This window comes from Dromiciops gliroides, chromosome 1 (assembly GCF_019393635.1).
Source record: "Dromiciops gliroides isolate mDroGli1 chromosome 1, mDroGli1.pri, whole genome shotgun sequence".
NCBI lineage: Eukaryota > Metazoa > Chordata > Mammalia > Microbiotheria > Microbiotheriidae > Dromiciops > Dromiciops gliroides.
This window is the reverse complement of record NC_057861.1, coordinates 674,208,577-674,228,719: the sequence shown is the minus strand read 5'-3', so window position 1 is coordinate 674,228,719 and position 20,143 is coordinate 674,208,577. Positions and strand designations below refer to the sequence as shown.

General features: G+C 44.0%; 1 protein-coding gene across 4 annotated transcripts in view; it reads right to left on the bottom strand.

Moving 5' to 3' along the window:
- Nucleotides 1–13,324: 13,324 nt before the first annotated feature.
- DAG1 (dystroglycan 1) overlaps nucleotides 13,325–20,143 on the bottom strand; it is a 97,880-nt gene continuing 91,061 nt past the window's right edge. For all 4 annotated transcript variants that reach the window (XM_043971974.1, XM_043971956.1, XM_043971947.1 and 1 more), the window contains one exon: nucleotides 13,325–18,318. In XM_043971974.1, the coding sequence (XP_043827909.1) occupies nucleotides 15,916–18,318 (2,403 nt within the window). In that variant the 3' untranslated portion in view covers nucleotides 13,325–15,915. The remainder of the gene's footprint in view (nucleotides 18,319–20,143) is intronic.

The window sequence follows — 20,143 nt, the reverse complement described above, 5'->3', positions numbered from 1 at the left end:
GTTTGGCTGGATCACAAACCAGATGAAGTGAAGAATTAATATACGATAAGCCTGGAGATGTTGATTGAAGCCAGGCTGAGAAATCTTCAAAATATCAAACAGAGGAGTTTGCATTTGATCTTGGAGTCAATAGGGTCCCATTACCTCTTCTCTGAGGGAGTGACATGTTCAAACCTGCACTGTAGCAGCTGTGTGGAGCATGTCTTGAAGAAGGGAGAGACTTGAAGTTCAGGAAACCAATTAGATGGCCAGGGCAATAGTCTAGGCTAGAGGTAATAATAATCTGAACTAAGGTGGTGGCTATGTGAGAGAAGGGAACAGATCGGAGGGGTAGTATCAAACAAACTTGGCAACTGAGTAGATATTTGGGTGAGGGAAAGGAAAGAGTCCAAGAGGTTTCTAAGGGTCTGAACTTGGGTGCCATCCAAGGGATGGCAGTGATCTCGACAGGTATGGGAAACCACCATAACTTCCTCCTTCAGGAATTGCCAACATCATTGTTTCATTTGAAGGAGAAAGAGATGCTCTATAATCAGGATAGCCTGAAATCCAAGAATTCTGTCTCCTCTTCCCTGTTCTTCCTACACATTCTCAGAGCCCTCAGGTGCCATCCTGCCTGACTCATATAAACTCACTTACCTTGAGTTAGTAGGGAGTTGAAAAGCCACCAGATTTGAAGTCAAAGGACCTGGGTTCAAATTCTGAATCTACTAGTCCCTTACCCTCTCCACATCTCAATTTCCCCATTTGTTAAATTAGGGGATTAGATCAGATGACTCGTTAAATTTCTTCCACTTCTAAATTCTATAATCCCAGTGGCAGGCTGAGTGAAGGCAATGTTCAACTCAGGGAAATGTAGCTCTAATGGTGGAATTTCTTTCTTTTTTTGTGGGGAAAGAGGATTTTTTTGGCAGGGTGTCCCTTAAATTCATTCCATACAGGGGCAAATGAACAAAACTGGCCTGGTCTGTGACAATCAGTATGAGCCAACAAGCTCTAAGAATCTGACTACAGATGCTGGGCTGGAAGAAGAGGAAGAATACCAGCAAGTTCCTCAAACTCCAGGACAAATAAATATAAGAGCTGGGGATAGTGACAACCCCATGGGAAAACCACAACTCTCCTTCTCTCTCAGTTCATGGCTGGGGCCTCCTCTCTCAGGAAGCACTACATTTTTTTTTTAAATAGTTAACCACAAAACCCACTAAACAAAGTCTATGTGACTGAGTTCAGCCCCAGGGCCAACACAGCAGGAACTGAAGCATTTGCTTCTTTACCTTCTCAATCAGCTCTCTAGGCCTACCTTCCACTTTAGACTGAGAGGCCTTCAGGACTTAAAGGACACCTACTCTCTCCCCACCATCCCATTCTCCAGGAAAGGTCTTTCTGTCATCTCCTGGGATACAAGCAAAGAAGACATTATCTCCTAAATCCCCCAGGTGGCGCCAGCACGCTATAATATTCATCATCAAACCGGGAGTCCAGAGGCAGGATGGACACTGGAGAGAAAATAGGGTCAAGCCGACTTGCAAGCCCCTAATGCACCTGCCTTGAACTGGGCTAGGCCTATTACTCCCCTAGCCCCTCAGATCTAGATCTTAAAAGTCACTGCCTGGAAGAGAATTTTGTGAAACACCTAAATGAGCTGAGGAATTCGGTGTGGGGCATGCTAGGGAGTTGGGGGTGGGAACGGGGGCTGCTGGGGAGAATGAAATTAGCTGCTGTCTGGTTTTAAGGAGATGCACTGTGTGTGTTACGGAGGAAACAGCAGCGTACTTGGAGTCAAGAGAGGACCTGGGTTTGAATTCCAGCTCTACCACGGAAGAGCTGTGTGACCCTAGGCAAGTCCCTTCACTTTTCTGACCCTAACCTTCCATCCAACAACAAGCATTCATCCAGCACTTACTGTGTGTCAGGTGCTGGGCTAAACCAGGGCATAGGAGGGGAAAGAAAGCAAAAACAATTCCCTGCCCTCGGGAAGATGACTTTCCAATGAGGAAGATAGCATGAATAAATTTCATATGAGATCCATACAAAATAGATACAAGGTAGCCTTGAAGGGGAAGGGACCAGATGAAAGCACTAAGAAGTGGGGAAAGGGCTAGGTTTGGAGTCAGGATATAGGGAATATTGGAAAATTGGAATGAATTGATGAAGAATGAAATTAACAAGCCCAAGAACAATATATGTAACTATAAGAATATAAATGAGAAAACTCTAAAAGGAAGCAGAGCACTAAAGCAAATAAGAAACCAATAATGCGGGGCAGCTAGGTAGTACAGTGGATAAAGCTCTGGCCCTGGATTCAGGAGGACCTGAGTTCAAATCCAGCCTCAGACACTTGACAAGTGCTAGCTGTGTGACCTTGGGGAAGTCACTTAACCCTCATTGCACCAAAAAAAAAAAAGAAACCAATAATAGTTCTGCTTGCTTCACTCTGCCATCTGTTCAAATAAGTATTTCCATGTCTTTTTGAAACCATCTATTTCCTCATTTTTATAGCATAATAGTATTTAGTCACATGCATATACCACAACTTAATCACTTATTCCTCTACTGATGGACATCTCTTTAGTTTCCAGTTTTTTACCACCACAAAAGGAGCTGCTACAAATATTTCTATACATAAAGTATAGACCTGGCACTGGTACGGTTTGGCCAAGTACTATTTAGTAACTTTTTGCATATAATTCTAAATTACTTTCTTCAAGGGTTGTACCCATTCACAGGTTCACCAACAGTTTACCTATGTGCCTCTTCTTCCACAGCCCCTTCAATATTTGTCATTTTCCCTTTGTCATCGTTGCCACTCTGATGGGTATAAGATGGAATACTGGAATTGCTTTAATTTATATTTCTCTAATTGTTAGTAATTTGGAGGATTTTTTTTCATATAGCTATAGATAACCTGTGTTTTTTCCCTTGAGAAGTGCCTATTCATATATTTAATTTAGACCATTATTGACTGGAGAATGGGCCTTTTTCTTATAATTTTGAATCAGTCCTTTATACATATTAGATATGAAACCTGGAGGCCAGCTAGGTGGCACAGTGGATAAAACACCGGCCCTGGAGTCAGGAGGACCTGAGTTCAAATCCAGCCTCAGACACTTGACACCTACTAGCTGTGTGACCCTGGGCAAGTCATTTAACCCTCATTGCCCCACAAAAAAAAAAAAAAAGATATGAAACCTTTATGAAAGAAACTTGGTACAAATATTTTCCCCAGTTAATTGTTTCCCTTTTAATTCTAGCTTTATTATATTTGTGAAAAAGCCTTTTTAATCTTATGTAATTAAAATTAATCCTTTTATCTTCTGTTTCTCTCTATGCCTTGTTTGGTCATGAACTTTTCTTCTCTCCACAGATCTGATATGTAATGGTTTTTGTATTTCTCTGTTTATGATGTAATCTTTTATATTTAGCTCTATTTGGAGCTTATTTTTGTGTAACGTGGCATGTTGGTCTAACTCTAATTTCTTCCACAATGATGTTCAGTTTCCCCAGTATTTTTGTCAAATAGTGAGTCCTTACCCAATAGCTTTTGGATACTAGTATATTCTTATGCAAAGTTAAATAAACAGGACCAGAAGAACAATTTATACTATAACATCAATATTATAAAAATGAATAATTTTGAAGATTTTTATAAACTGGTGGAGAATAAAATAAGCAGAACCAGAACAATTTATACAATAATAATGACATTGTAAAAAAATTTTTTAAAGTTATAAAAACCATGATTAATGTAATGGCCATTGTATTAATTATTATTGTATTAATACAATGACCATGATTACAGACACATACTATTTTCCATGTATGTATATATGTATACAACCATTGAAGGCATTTGTTTTGTTTAACAATGCATATTTATTATAAGCAATTTTTTGTTTTCTTTTTTTCCCAATGGGGTTGGTGGTGGAAGAGTAAGAAAATAAATTTGTTAATTGTTTTAAAATTGAGAGGTGGGAGGGTTGCTACAGATGTGAAATGTCATATGCACTTTAAATAAGATCACTTTTATTTTGTTACAAGAGACCTCTCATGAAGTAGGAATAATCTAAATATCTGTAAAGTAAAAACAAAACACATGAATAAAACTTTTTAAAAAAAAAACCACCAGGGCAGCTAGGTGGTGCCCTGACCCTGGATTCAGGAGGACCTGAGTTCAAATCTGACCTCAGACACTTGATACTTACTAGCTGAGTGGAAAATGTTTAAGAAGCCCTGTCCTAGAGAACAACAGATAAGTAAATGTATTTATCTCCCTCCTCTAGTCATCGAGGTAGGGACTACAAGGAAAAAATCGTTGCCTACATTGCCCACCAGGAACAAGTCAGACCTATCATAATTTAGAATTGGGAGTTCAAGGTCATCTATTCCAACCCCATGATTTTTACAGTTGAAGAAAGTTCACAGAGGTTAGTAAATGACAAGTTAGGATTTGAACTTGGGTCCTTTGATTCCAAAATCAACCCTTTCCACTGGACTAACTGCCTCCCAGTTGTTTTTGCTCAGCTATTTTTATTACAAAAAAGGGTTCAATGGGTCCTGATGTTAAAACAGAAGACATTGATACTTTTTTTTTTTTATGAAGGAAATGGAATAGATGATCTCAAAGGTCGCATTCAGATCTATGACCTAGGATTAAATACTTAATCTCCCTCCCACTCCCAGGGCTTGTCTTCATAAAGGCACCTCAACTACAGGTCTAGAAAGGCAGGAGAACCAGACCACAGAGAAGATCTTAGGGTTTAACAGTGCCCCGGGAGTGGTTCCTCTTTCCATCAATTGTCTTAATCCCCCCACCCCCAGTTCCCATTCTGACTTTCCTAGAAGAGGCTTCCGGTCCTCTGCCTCCTATTAACTCCCTCCTCCTGGGAGCCTAGAAAAGGCTGCTCTGAAGATTTCATCCTGCCTCCTCTTCAAAGTTCCCCCAAGGCCCTTTTATTCCTGACTTTTTTGCGGGGCAGGCTTGGGAAAGACCTAAGGAGAAAGGATGGGGGTTGGGAGGATTGTCACTGAACTTTTGTAAATCATATCCATGGGCTAAGTATTGACTCTTTGCTTGGTTCCATTCTCCCCCAAGTCTGGGCTGGAATCCTCCCTGGTTCCACCTCCACTGTAACACCAAAAAAGGGATTACAGGGTAAAGCACAGCAGGTCACATCCTTTCCTTTCACCTGTAGATTGTGCCTCTACTTGCCTGAACCCAGGTAACATCCTAAACCAAATCCAGTAATTATTCCATCCTTCTCATACCTGCGCCCCACCCCCAATCCCACTTCCCAAGTGTTCCTCCTTTGGCCGCAGCAGCTTGGCCAGCTGAGCTCTCAGCCCTTTTCAGAGGTTTCCTCCTGCCACAAGGGTCCCCAAGGAATAAGTCAGCTAGAGGTAGGCACAGTGGATGAGAAGGTCCCATGGTTCCCCTCGGTGTTCCATGTGACATGTCCCAAACAATGAGCTCACTAAAACCAAGGCTTGAGTTTGCTCCTCCCGTGTCCCTACACTGAGTTCCCTGAGGACGAGATCTCTGTTTGGTCTTGCTCTGACATCTTTGTCTGCTCACCCCACCCACAGACACAAACTCGCTTAAAGAGGACAGCTCCCTCAGACATGAGCTCCCTCAGACTATGAGCTAAGCTGGGAAGGGAGGAGGGAGCAAGGTCATGATGAGTGGGAATAGCAAGGTGGGAGAAATGGGGTGGATAAAAAGGATAACCCTATTAGCATCCTGCCTTAGAAGAGGATGGGGGATGGGGGGAGGGTAAGAGGAAGAGTCTGGCCTAATCATCCCCAAAAGAAGGGAGCTTTTGAGATGAGAGACATCTTTGGACATGCCCACATTGGTTACATCCTCCCCGTTCTGAAAACTTTTGAAAAAGGAGGCGCTCCCACAGTTTCTTCTCACCCAAAGGGTATTAACAATGATTGTCAGAGAGATGGCCTGGTTCTTCAGGGAGTGAATGAAGTTTTACACTGGCCTGTAACTAGGCTGGGCTCCCAGGAATGAGCTCATTATCTCCATTCGCTCAGGCCATGGGAGCTACTTTCAGCTGTACCCAACTGGGCTTGTCCATCTACTCTGAGACAGCAAGGCCCTTTGGCACTGCTTAGGCCTAAAGTACGGCTGAGAGCTTTCAGAGCATGGGGTGGTTCAGGAAAGAAACCCAGAGAGTTAGGGAAGGCAGTCAAAAAGCCATTGGGCCAATAGCTGGGCAGAAGGCAGGTTAGGAATTGAACTTAGAAACGCTAGTTCCTGTTGCCTGGGTGTTGACACTATGTGGCACTCGACCACCCTCCAGATTTGCTCTTTCTGGGATTCTGTAACCTCCATTCCTGCCCCCACCAAGCCTTCCTTTCAGTGACTGGGAAGTACTGGTACAATGGAATCTCTATTGCCCATAAAAACCTGTATCCAGTTCATAGGCCTAGCAACAGCCTGGTCACCTCACTTCACAAGAGAAGTCTTAGATTGTCAGAGCTGGAAAGGACCTAAATGGTCAAAGACCATCCAGTCCAACCCTCCCCCACCCCCCATCTATAGACTAAGAAACTAAACAGAAGAAAAGTTGCCCAAGGTTGGTGAATAGCAGAGTCAGCAATCCTGGGCAGGCCGGGGTTCTGCCTACTAAACATACCATTTCTCCTGATCCCCAAGGTCAAACAATTCTTCCTCAAGCCTGAGTTTCAGAAAGGCAGAAACCTTTCCCCTCCCCCTCTATATTGCTTCTTCCTCATTAATTATGCTCCAGCTCCCATCATCCACATCCTGCATCCAATAACGAAAGCTCCCTTGACCAGAAGAGGTGCTTTTATAGACATTCAGTGGGAGACCCTTCCCCTAAGCCAAACCATTCCCAGGAGACCAGAGCCACATAAATAGGGGTTTGAGCCACAGCTACTTCTTTCCCAGGAAAGGACCTACAGGCATCTGTGTATGTCTGTGTATGGAAGTGGAGAATGGGGATGAAGTGCCCACCCATGGGAAGGGTCAACAATATCCTGAGTCCCTGAGTAGTCAAGGTCTGAACCAGACCAAACAAGGCAGCAAAAGAGGGTGTTGAAGGAAGGTTACTTATAGCAGCCTGTCATTAACCTGCCACCCAACCCAGCCCTGTACAGGAGGTAAATATAGCTGACTGCCAACCAAGAATAGCCCTTGATGGAACATGGTCCAGCAGGTCCGAGGCGCCTATTGCCTTTATATCTATCTCTGCTGAGCAGGCTAGTAACACTACTACTCCAACAGAACTAATGATCTCTCTCTCTTTTTTTTTAACAATTTAATTCTTTTTTTCCCCCCACAGGGCAATGGGGGTTAAGTGACTTGCCCAGGGTCACGCAGCTAGTAAGTGTCAAGTGTCTGAGGCCGGATTTGAACTCAGGTACCCCTGAATCCAGGGCTAGTGCTTTATCCACTGTGCCACCTAGCTGCCCCCAATGATCTCTTGACTCAAAGGATTTCCCAACTATTTCAAAGATCTTGGAGATAACAACTTTGGAGACAGGACAGAACTGGACCTAGATATTCTCGTTTGGAATAAGGTTCAAATCATGTTACCTTCCTATTCCTGGAACCTTAGATCTCCATCCCTGACCCTTCTACATACACAGCCTCTCACTTCACTGCCTGGGGGTAGTGGAAAAAATTCCCCTCCCCCCATAATTTAATTAAATGTATCCAAGGCCCCAAGTCATAGAGTCAGTATCATACCCATACCCTAATTATCCCCTTCTTTAGGTATGGGGACTCTTCTTCTGCCCTTACCTCATGTATGGTCCATCTTAAGAGGTCACTGTCTACAAACTCAGAAGTCAGATCCCCCTACCCAGTTCTAACAACTTCTAATTCATAGAATACCCTCTATACCTCTGACAAGTGGTCATCCAGCCTTGATTTGAAGACCTAGAGTAGTATACTCACTACCTCCTAATACGACCCAATTTATTTATTTATTATTTTTATTTTTGGTGAGGCAATTGGGGTTAAGTGACTTGCCCAGGGTCACACATCTAGTAAGTGTCAAGTGTCTGAGGCCAAATTTGAACTCAGGTCCTCCTGACTCCAGGGCTGGTGCTCTATCCACTGCGCCATCTAGCTGCCTCAACCCAGTTTATTTTTTAACACTAATTGTTACGGTTTTCTTTAAATCAGACTGATACTTTTCTGCAGCTTCCAATTCTGCTCTCTGGAGTCAAGTATTCAAGTCCAAGCCCTATTCTCCATGATAGGCCTTCAAATTCTGGAAAGTGGTTAGCCCAGTGTTTAGTCCTTTAACTGACCCTTAAGAGGACCTGTCTTCAGTTCCTTCTACCACCCTGGTTACCCTCCCCCAGAAATACTCTAACATATTTCCTAAACACAGTCCTTAGGACTGAATCCCTGGGAACTCCATTAGTAAGTAGACACTTTCCATCTGCCTCAGCCCTCCACCCAGAGAACAGCAGAGGTCCTCTGATTCACAACCAGCAAGTGAGGTGACAGAGTACGGAATGTTAGGCCACTGAGCTTCCTCATCCCAGCTGCATGTCTCCTGAAAGCATAACATTGAAATCTTCCAAAGTGGCTTAAAAAAAAACCTGGGGGGGGGGGAGGGGGCAGGCAGCTAGGTGGCGAAGTGGATAGAGCACCGGCCCTGGAGTCAGGAGTACCTGAGTTCAAATCCAGCCTCAGACACTTGACACTTACTAGCTGTGTGACCCTGGGCAAGTCACTTAACCCCAATTGCCCTGCAAAAAAAAAAAAAATTTAAAAGACCTTGGGATTGCTTGGTCCTAGACTCCCACTCCCTTCCTCCTTTCCCTACCAAATGCATGGCCAGAATTCCCACCACAGGTTAGATCTACTTTGTTAAGGAGCCATCAATCTCCATTAACAGACTAGATGAAGAACATTCAGAGAATAGGAAAACAGATTTTGGGGGGCAGCTAGGTGGTGCAGTAGATAAAGCACCAGCCCTGGATTCAGGAGGACCTGAGTTCAAATCTGGCCTCTGACACTTGACACTTACTAGCTGCGTGACCCTGGGCAAGTCACTTACCCCTCATTGCCCCACCCCCACCCCAAAAGTCAGAGAATAATAAAATTCTCCCAGAGTACCCAGCAAACCCACATCCAGATGAACTAAGGTGGGGACAGAGTAGCTTTAGACATGATTCCAATGCTCTGAGCTGTGCTGTACTGGGGATGGACAAAGTGCGTATGGCCTCCATCCTCATGGAAATCCCTTTAGGATATATGGGCTTTGCTCCTTGGGGACCTTCTATGTAAAGAGACACTCTCCCCCAACATGCCTCTGGTGCTATTATCTATATTTAAAAATCAACTATTACTTATAGCCTCTAAACACCCCCTAAAATTCCCCTTTAGGGCCATCTTTACCTTCCGTTTTTGAGTGGTATCATAGCTTTCAGGATCCTTGACTACTTAAGAGTACTTAACCTGGACCTCCCCTTTGTCCCAATCACAAATTTAGCTTGTAAAGTATCTATCGACAGGTAAATTCAGTTATATCATAAGCTCCTTAAAGGTAGATAATATATACCCATCTCTACCCCTGTGGTTGAGCAAAGGGACTTGGGTGGGTGTTTAATGTTTGTGGAATTCAACTGGTTAACACAAAACACCTGCAAACTCCAAAGCAAATTTGATTTTGGAACACACGATGAAAAACCATGAAGAAAATTAACACTACCTTTCACTTATGAAACTTTCAGTGTTATTTTGACAAAATCACTGGATTTTTAATTACATTTTACTTTAGACATTACCAGGGTGACTTTGAGAAATCCACAATCTCTCAGCCTTAGATGCCCCACCTGTAAAATCTCCCTATATCCTAGAGTAGTTGACCCTAAAGATGTCATGGGGCAACTAGGTGACAGTGGACAAAGCATCCATCCTGGACCCAGGGGGATCCCAGCCAAAACCCGGACTCACACACAAGACAGTCACTCACTGCACGACCCCAGGTATGTCCCCCAACTCTAATTTTTATGGTTCTCAAGGGTCTTGTATTTGAAAGTCAAATTTGCCATTCAGTTCAGGTCCTTTCTTCATAAATACCTGAAAGTCCTCTTTTTCACTAGAATCCCATTTTTTCCTCTGAAAGATTATGATCAGTTTTGCTGGGTAGGTGATTCTTGGTTGTAATCCCAATTCCTATGCCCTCCAGTCCTTTAATGTACAAACTGCTAGATCTTGTGCTATCCTGACTGGGGCTCCACAGTACTTGAATTCTTTCTTTTTGGCAGCTTGCAATATTTTCTCCTTGACCTGAGAGCTCTGGAATTTATCCTAGAGTAGTTGAAATGAAAAACCTGGGGCAGCTAGGTGGCGCAGTGGATAGAGCACTGGCCCTGGATTCAGGAGGACCTGAGTTCACATCCAGCCTCAGACACTTGACACTAGCTGTGTGACCCTGGGCAAGTCACTTAACCCCAATTGCCTTACCAAAAAAAAGAAAAGAAATAAATGAAAGCCCTTTGCAATTCCTTAGAGGTATTGAACACCTGGCAAGGCCAGAGACTCCCCTGAGGGCCACGTAAATGAAATAAAAATGCAATTGGGGGGCAGCTAGGTGGCACAGTGGATAAAGCACCAGCCCTGGATTCAGGAGTACCTGAGTTCAAATCTGGCCTCAGACACTTGACACTTACTAGCTATGTGACCCTGGGCAAGTCACTTAACCCCCATAGCCCCACCAAAAAAAAATGCAATTGAGTACTATTTAGCAAAATAAATAAAAATACAGTAAAACATGGGTGTCAGTACGAGGTTTTCGAAGTCAGTAAGCACTTTGCAGAGATCCTTATGTATGGTCCCTGTTTCTATTTGAGTTTGACACCACTACCCTAAGGACCACAGAAATGAACACTTTTGTAACTATAAAGGAAGCCTTCCCAATCAGTTTTGAGTTTTTCTATACTCCTATGAGGAAGACTGTGAGATAATCCTCATTTTACACAAAGGGAAACTGAGATGAGGAGTGACACCCAGGGTTACACAACCGGGCAGAAAGAGGACTAAAGTTCTGGCTAGTTCCATCTCTCACAGTGTTTTTTTTTTCTACCCTCCCTCCCCCAGACACATGGTTCCATTATGTTACCTAAGACTATCAGATGACTGTCAGCCTTCCTAGCAATGAGATGATTGTCACAGTCCTCATATCAATACATTATTGCATCCTAGGAGTCTCTTAGCCTAGATACCCTATTTCCCTTCTATCGTGCCTGGCACAAAGGGTCCTCAACCAATGGTGTATTTGCACTATAATATTCTTAGTCTCTCCCTACTCTAGTCCATCGTCCACTGGGTTGTCAATTTGATCTTCCTAAATATCATCTGACCATCCTATTCAATGAGTTCCAGTGGCATCCTATCACCTCCAGGATTTCAAAAAAACAAACAAACAAAAAAACCCACCACTACCCTTTTTGTCTCTTAAAAGTCCTTCATCACCTGGCCTCTCCTTATAGCTTGCTCACACCTCCATGTACTCTGTAATCCAATGACTGCCTTCTTGCTGCTTCTTCTCCCCAAAATTCTCACTCCCCCATTCCTTGAACTCTTCCTCCTTGGCTGTATCAAATCCCAGCTCATCTTACATTCTGTTTTTGTTTTGTTGTTGTTTTTATGGGGGTTTTTTGCAGGGCAATGAGGGTTAAGTGACTTGCCCAGGGTCACACAGCTAGTGTGACAAGTGGCTGAGGCCGAATTTGAACTCAGGTCCTCCTGAATCCAGGGTCGGTGCTTTATCCACTGCACCACCTAGCTGCCTTTCGTCTTACATTCTGAAAGAAGCCTAGTCTTCCTTAATCTTTGTCCCTTTCTTCTGAAACTATCCCCAATTTATCTTGTGTGCACATGGTTATTTACATGCCATCATTCCCTTTCATCTGTGAGCTGTTTTTTTTTTTTGGGGGGGGGAGGTTTGGTGAGGCAATTGGGGTTAAGTGACTTGCCCAGGGTCACACAGCTAGTAAGTGTTATGTGTCAGGCTGGATTTGAACTCAGGTCCTCCTGAATCCAAAGCTGATGCTCTATCCACTGCACCACATAGCTCCCCCGTCTGTGAGCTTCTTGAGGGCAGGGTGGTGGCTGTCTTTTTCTCTGTACCTCCAGCACTTAGCAGTGCTTGCCACAGCTTGTTGGTGATGCCTTTGGCACTCTTCATTCTAATTTGTGTGTCCATATGATTGTCCCAAATGTGCTGGATTTCTTGAAAACAGTGATTATGTCATTCAAGTCTAGCAGAGTCCTGTGTATAATACATTATAACCTTCTGAATGAACACAAGTTGAAGACCCTTGGCAGCGTTGACACCTCCAAAGCTTCTGTTGAGCTGACTGTAGGAACTCATCCATTACAAAAGAGTATCTCCAATTTTGAGATAAATGTTAAACTACAGCAGAAACCAATCTAAATGTGGAGACTCAGCAGCTTTCCTCACAGGATGACTTCCTACCGAATCACAACTCTACTTCCATTTTCTGCCTGGATGACCGTAAACAAGTCATTTTTCCTTTCTCCTAAAAAGAAGTTTCCTCATTTGTAAAAGGAGGGGGTTGGACTGGAGGGGTGGGCTCACTTTCAACTCTTAAACCTATAAACTGACTGGCCATTGATTCACCCGGGCCTTGCCTTCAGCAAGTTCTTCATATCTCAACTATCTCCCCAGAGAAGTTGTCTACTTTGGCTACGAAAACGTTAAGCTACAAGAGTGCTGTCAACCCCTAGCTGGCCTCTAAAATGGACCCCTCATTAAAACGACAATGAAATATCACAGTCAGGATTAATCCTTCACCTTTGCTTTTCCTCTATTTTCTTTACCAAAGATCAGGAGAAAAGTCTTCCCTAAGACTCCAGAGAAAGAGGGATATTTGCCTGACAGCCCTTTTCTCAAAGGTTGAGAACTTGGGTTGCACAGAGAGCTTGACCCCAACCGCAATCAGATCTTTCTATACTCAAGTTAAGTACAAGCTGCTCTCTTCATGCCTGCCATAGAATGAATTCTAGAAGAGAGCAGCAACACAGCCCAATGAACACCTTCCTTTCCCTAGCTCCGGAGGTGTTATAAAATTGCATGGGTGCTGGCCCACCCTATCAAACTGATGTGACTGATTGGTCTTGGCACTGGCTGCTTCTACTGTTGGAGAAAGAAGATCTGACAAGGCGAGGTGCCCAGATGGAACAGCTCAGGCCAGCAGGATTATAGTAAAGTACACTGTTTTTATTTAGTCTGATATGTTTCTATACAGAATGCAGAAAACACATCTTCTTAAAATCATATCTAAGGAAATAAACACACATCAGTTGTTGGTGAACACTTTTTAATAAGATCTGCTCTCCACGTTACAGTGCCTGATGGCTGACAGAGGCAGCCCTGGTGCAAACGGGAAGGAGGTTGGCTGAAACGGCATTATTATTATTATTCTGTTCACTGCCCCTTCGCCTCCAGTTTCTATGGTGACAGGTAGAGCCAGGCCTGCCCCATCTGCGCATGGCTGGGATGGAATGGTAGGGTTGCTGGGGCAACGGGGCTATTTGGAAGGCCTTTCACTCAAACAACTTGCTCTAGGGCTTTTGAAATGTTATTTATTTTTGCAGGGGGCCACATAAAGTCTGCTGGAGTCCACAAAGGGTAACTGGACCAAATCTGGCCCCTACATGTGTGCACCTGACTCATGTGCTGGGAACATCCCTAACCCATAGGGCTCTCTCAAGATATGTCCCAACACTGGACAGAATGTGCCTTGGTCTACTGGGCTCCCTTCATGAGATCCTTTTCTTGCCTCCCAAATGCTTCTGGAGGAAGGGCCAGGTTCCTATAGAGTCCCTTTTTCCTATGAGGCAATCAAGGAACAAACCTCATAGCTCCCACTGAGTTTAAGTTAGTGAGAGGCATATAAACACAGAATCAGGAACTGCCCAGCTAAAACACAGATGTCACAGCACTGGCTTTTAGTCAGAAAAATCTTTTTGTTTCAGAAAAGCACAGTAGAAAATGTCCCCAAGGCAAATGAAGAGGTGAAGGCCAATGACCTGCCCAGCCATCCTTCAGGGGCAGCCCACAAACATACTTTGCAAAACAGTCAATATGGCTTAAAAGTGTCTGTTGGGTGTGCAAAGTGAGCTGGAGTCTGCGCACCCCCCCATCAAGGAAGGGAAACATTATTGCAAAGGATTTTCCTCCCTAAAATGTACCAAAAATAGCTTTCAAATGGCCAAGAAGGTCATGCTTAAACAATTTAGTCCAAAGGAGAGAGAGAGAAAAAAAATGGAGCAGGCACCTCCGGAGTGCCTCAAGTCACAGGACAGAGACAAGTTAACTTCATCCTAAAAAGGCAAGAAACCCAGACATGGTTCTAGAGTCAAAACAATGACAGAAAAAAGTCAGAATGTGAAAAGCAATCAGTCCCATGGAATCAACCCTAAGAAGCTAAGCTCATACAAACTGCTGTAAGCATTACCATTTTTAATCTTTTTTTTATAATAAAACAATTTGAGACTGTATCAAAAATTTAGTAAAAAAATTAGATTTGAGAGTCCACCGATTTTTACTATGAACTATATTGCTGGCACTTTTCTTCCCAATCACCAGACAGCTTTCAGCATGTTGGAGTCCAGAAACCTGGGGATGGGAGGGCCAGAACAAAGGAATGAGATGCTGTCAGAACACAACTGCCAAGAATTTGAGAGTAAGGAAATAGCATCACACTACATAAAAATATTGCATCTTCACCAAAACATCCCCCACTGAGTGTTTCAAAAACCACATTTTTCTTTAAAAAAAAAAGGAAAAGAAAAAAAAAAGAAAAAGAAAAGAAGTCAATGCAGTCTAAAACTACCTAATCATTTCCAGGAGTTGCCCTCTTTGCCGGTGGCCCATTTTCACCACCAGGCCTTCTAGAAGCGTCAGGGTCACCAGGAGCAGTGCACCTCTGCTGCCTCTCATAGTTACATTTCCATCCAACAACTAATGCCCCTTAAAGCTTGCCTAGAGCACACAGGGAGGATTGTCTGGCCCCATAAAGTAACCTCTGACCATCCAGCACCAGTACCAGGGGAGAGTCAGGGGAGGGCCAGGTCAGCAGGTCTGTGAGCTCACTCACATCAAGTGCCCAGAGTTCTTCCTACAATCCACAAAGATGCCCCAAATCAGTCTCTGGCTTAACCGAGGAACAAAGTTTACATTGTGTGAAAAAATAGGATTCCTTTGATAAAAAATACTGTCCCTTGGTCTTCTCTAACTAGTTTTGAAACACCCTGGGAGCTTATTTTTAGCAAAGCAGGGCCCCCTCCCCCCACCCCACAACCCCACCCAAAAACTATACATACAAGTTTAGGTAAACAGCAGATTAAATGTAAAAATGTAACATTAACTTCTGAAAGTCCTTTGATTTTAATCTTTAGGCTACTTTTTCCATGTTACATCCTGCAGCTAGACACACGTGAATAGAGAAAAACAAAACAAAACAAAACAAAAAAACAGTACAGTTAGTGTTAAAGGCAAACAGAGTACACCAGGGATGGAATGCCCAGCCCAGTGTCATCTGCAAGTCTGTCCATCCATTCATTCCATGCTCTGTGCCCATTGGTGCTTTCAGAAGCTGGCCATCAGAAATACTCAGCGGAGAATTCTCTATGAACAAACAAAAGCTGTTAGGCAAAAAAAAAAAGAGGGGGGAGAAAAAAAAGAAAATTAAAAGTCCCCCAAAGTTCATCAGGCCACTTTGGGGTAGTGTAAAAGAACCAGAGAGGGAGGGTTTTTCAGGCCCTGTATGTGGGTGTGTGTTTGGGGTCAAGTGTTGATTTCTGGTTGGCAATGAACTGTGGGCCATCAATCCCTATCAACAACACTGGTATGGATCTCCAGGCCCTTCCCTCAAAGCCCAGACTTGCTGTTAAGGGGGGACATATGGAGGCGGTGACCTGTAAGGGGTCATGTTCTTCGGGCGTGAGCCTTTTCCCTCCATAGGGGCTGTGAAGGGTGGGGGGGGCTGATAAGGAGGTGCATTAGGGTCTTCATCCCTCAAAGGGGTATATTCTCCAATGGTATCCTGGTTCAATGGGGTGGTCTCTGGCATGTTCTGGTTTGGATATTCTGGAGGGGGGAGGGGAGCCTTTTCCTCTTGTAGGATGAGAGGCATGCTAGAGGAAGGGGGTGGCTTAGAGTCATCCAGTTCATCAGCAAAGATGATTGGCACGCCTTTTTTGATGAAAGTTGCTTGGTCTTCAATTGTGAGCTTTCCTTTCCTTTTCTTTCGGTAACAGATCATGGCAATGATACCAGCAATGAGCAGGATAGCAGCCACCACCACAGCAGGAATGACTGTATGTAGGTAGACATCATCCTCACTGCTCTTCTCAGGGTCTTTCTCAGTGATGACTGTAGGGGGAGCTTCTGAAGGGATCCTTCTGTCTGCTGTGACAGGAATAAACTGGATGTGTCTACAACTGCCTGATCCAGTCACAGAAATGCTCACAGCCTTGAAATCAGGCTCCAAGGTATTAGAAAAGACAGGACGAGGTTTTCCATCATCCTCTGAGATTCTCCTGCTCAACCCTCGGATCTGTTCCTTGGGACAGGGATCCAGAGGCAGAGTATTATTTGTCCATTCCACCACAATGGAGCCCTTTGTGATGTTCTGCAAGGTGATGGTACTGCTATTGCGGTCCCCAAAGGCAAGAGCCAGTTTCTTTACCAATGTGATTTTTTTATGAATGTCATTGACCACTGAAGCAGGGTCACCTGTCAATTTTGCCTTAAATTTGGCTGGAGACCTATCTCCCTGTGGACGCTTGTGTACGTGGATTTCAAAGGCATCCACAGCTGAGAGGCCACCTTTATCTGTTGCATGCATGAAGTACTCATGCTTGCCCAGGTGACTGCTGTCAGGCAGCCCATACATCAGCTGACTATTGCTATTAAATTGGACCCAGGACTTCTCCCCTACCATCTGCTGCTCCCTGAGCTTCAGAGTCAGCTTCAGCTTATCGGTAGTCGTGTCCTCCTCATCATAGAAAGTATCTAATGGGATTTTCACTTCAAAATAGGTGCCCACCCATGCGTCCACCCTATCAATGTGGTTTTTGAGTGAGGGGGGCTTGTTGGGTTCACCCCCTCGCGTTGTGCCACTTGTTGTGGTCCGGATTCTAGTTGGTGGGGAAGCCGTTTCCAATCTGGTGAGAGGTGCTTTGGTTGTGACCCTGGGCACTGGCCTCGAAGTTCGTGGTTTTTTGGTAGGCCTTCGGGTTGTAGCTGTTGAGGAGTCTGTGGTGGAAGGCGTGGCTGGTTTCAAAGTAGTTATTCTTGGTTTTTTAGTGGTGGTGGTAGGAGGGGTAACAACAGCAGTGGGTTCTATATACCCTGGAACTGTCGTCGGCCGAATCTGGCCAGGGACCGTAGTGCCTGTGTCTGATACTCTGGTAGGCTGAATTGGTCCCAGGGTTGGGGTCTGGACAATGGCACCTCGTGTTCGAATGGTAACTGCTGGTTTTCCAGGGACAGGATCTCGTACTGGAGGAGCTGTGGTTTCTGTAGGAGGTGCAATGGCTGGAGAGGTGGGTGTAGGAACAATCCTAGATGGGGGTTCTTGGAGAGCTGTTGTAGGGGGTCCAATGGCAGTGACTGGTGTGGGTGTTGCATTAATCTGCCTCCTTATCCGTTTTGGAAAATGAGGTTTCTTGTTGGCAATGTGCCAGCCCACAACAGGATAGCCAAGCTGAGCAGACATGGTGCCTTCTTTCGCTGGAGTCTCCACACTGCTAATATTAGGAACACTGTTTTGGTTTAAAGAACAACCTAGCTTCCATGACAGTAAGGCTCCATTCTCTACTACTTTTTTTGCATTTCCTGGGCCAGCCATGAAGGCTGACATGTCAAATAGTCTGTTATTTACAACTGGAACCAGTTTCATGTTAGGCAGTTCTACTTCTGAGAAACTTTTCATCCTGTTTAAGAGTTCCACCCTCTGCTTTGGTGTCATTTTGGTGAGGTCGGCATCCAAAATTACAGTCAGGATAGTTACCGGCTCATCAGCACCGCACACAAATGGAGCAGTGTCACTGGCATCCTGGGATGCCACTCTTACTGACTGTGGCTCATTGTGATCTTCAGGATATACTTCAATGGAGAAAACATTCATAGCTTGGGGCACGTAACTTCCATTGGCTGCCAGGTGCATGGCATTGACAGAAATGTAATGTACACCTTTGTCCGTATCAAGGGGAAGACCTTCTAGCATACGGTTTTCTGGGTCCCAGTGCAGCCATGAGGGCAAAACTTCTTTCCCAGCTTCTGATATCTAGGAAAAAACACAAGTAAACAGCAAGTTAATTCTGCCATTCAAGTGCACTGAGAAAGATTAAAAACAATTGACAAAATTTAAATCTACATTTAAAGTCAAATATAACAGGCCTTATACTGGAGATGCAAACTCCATCTGGAAAGGGAAATTTGTCTCCCATGTAACCAGAGGGTTTACCAAGCTTTACTGTGGCTGCATCCATCATGAGGCAGAGGAGCTTCCTTGGGGCCTTCATTTTAAAATGTTCCATTCTGAGTGAATAATGGATGCCTCCATCTGGGTTATTTCAGGAGCTAGAAAGGCAGAACACCAGCAATCTGCCTTGTTTAAGTCACAAGTGTATGAGTAGAGGGTGAGTGCTGTCATTTGCTTGCTTATTTCTTAAACATGAGAACATGAATAGGCATCTACAGAGGCAGGGGAGAAAAGCTAAAAGCATGGACCCTGGGTCTTCTTTTCATAGGACACTTGAAAAGGTAATCAAAAAAGTAACTGTGTGGTTCTGTCAAACTACTTCTGTTCCTACTGGTGTACTGATTTGCTGGTGCAAACTTTCTGAAAAGACTTCAGATGTATAAAATGTCCAGGCATGCATGCATTTAATAATTCAAGGATCTGTGGGTTTTGTCAACATAGGTACACTGATTACAACCTCTCTGAGACCTAGCAAACTGTCTTTGAGAGTTGCTATGGCTGAAAAATTCACCACTCTGTGAGTAACCTCTCTGAATATAGTGAGGCTGATCCTGAGACAACAGCAAGTCTATCCCCAGGTGACTTAAACACATGAATAGTTAAACAGAATTAACTGCCAGGCTAGCTGCTAAGACCCCAGGTCATTTTTCTCAACTGTACATACTTGGGAACATTCTTATAGGTTACCTGATACAGAAAACAAAGCAAAAGTTCAGGTCTGTCCTGAATCTTGCTAAAGCAAAGACTTTCTCCTACTAACAGTCTAAAACATGGGAGCCTCCTAGAGTTTTCTGTTTCTTTGGAGCCATAGCTGAACCAGAATCTCTACTACATCCCTGATAAGAAGTTAACCAGTTCATGTTCAAAGACCTTTGATTAAGGTCACTTACATTGTACTCATATATACTAATATTAGTGATGCCATTCAAAGGCAATTTGCTCATTTTTAGACAACTCTCCATCCACTACTCTGCCCTACTGACCCACTGCTCCTAGGTCTATCCTCTGCCTCAATAAGCATAGCTCTGATTTCATAGGGCAGCCTTTTCTATACCTAAAGACCAACTCTTCTCTTCACCAAGTTACAGTACATCAGGTCCTTCAAGAGATCTTCATAAGGTTGAATCTCAAAGCTACTAACCATCAATGGGCAGCCTCTATCTTAGCAACATTCTTCCTAAGCTATGGCTAGAAGGGAATCCAATACTACAGATGAGGCATAAACAGGACAGAGTACAGCAAGACATTCATCTCCTCTCATTATAAATATTGTTTTTCAATGCAACTTCAAATTGCCCTAACCTTTTTTTTTTTTTGGGGGGGGGTGAGGCAATTGGGGTTAAGTGACTTGCCCAGGGTCACACAGCTAGTAAGTTTTAAGTGTCCGAGGCCAAATCTGAACTCAGGTCCTCCTGAATCCAGGGTTGGTGCTCTATCCACTGCACCACCTAGCTGCCCCTGCCCTAACTTTTTTATATGCCATTATCATGCTATTGATTCTTTTGAGCCTGCAGTCCACTCAATCAATAAGGGAACACTTTTTAAGCTTTATATCAGGAACTGTGCTAGGAGCTAGTGATAAAAAGACAAAAACTAAACAGTCTCTGTCATCAATGGGGCTGACATT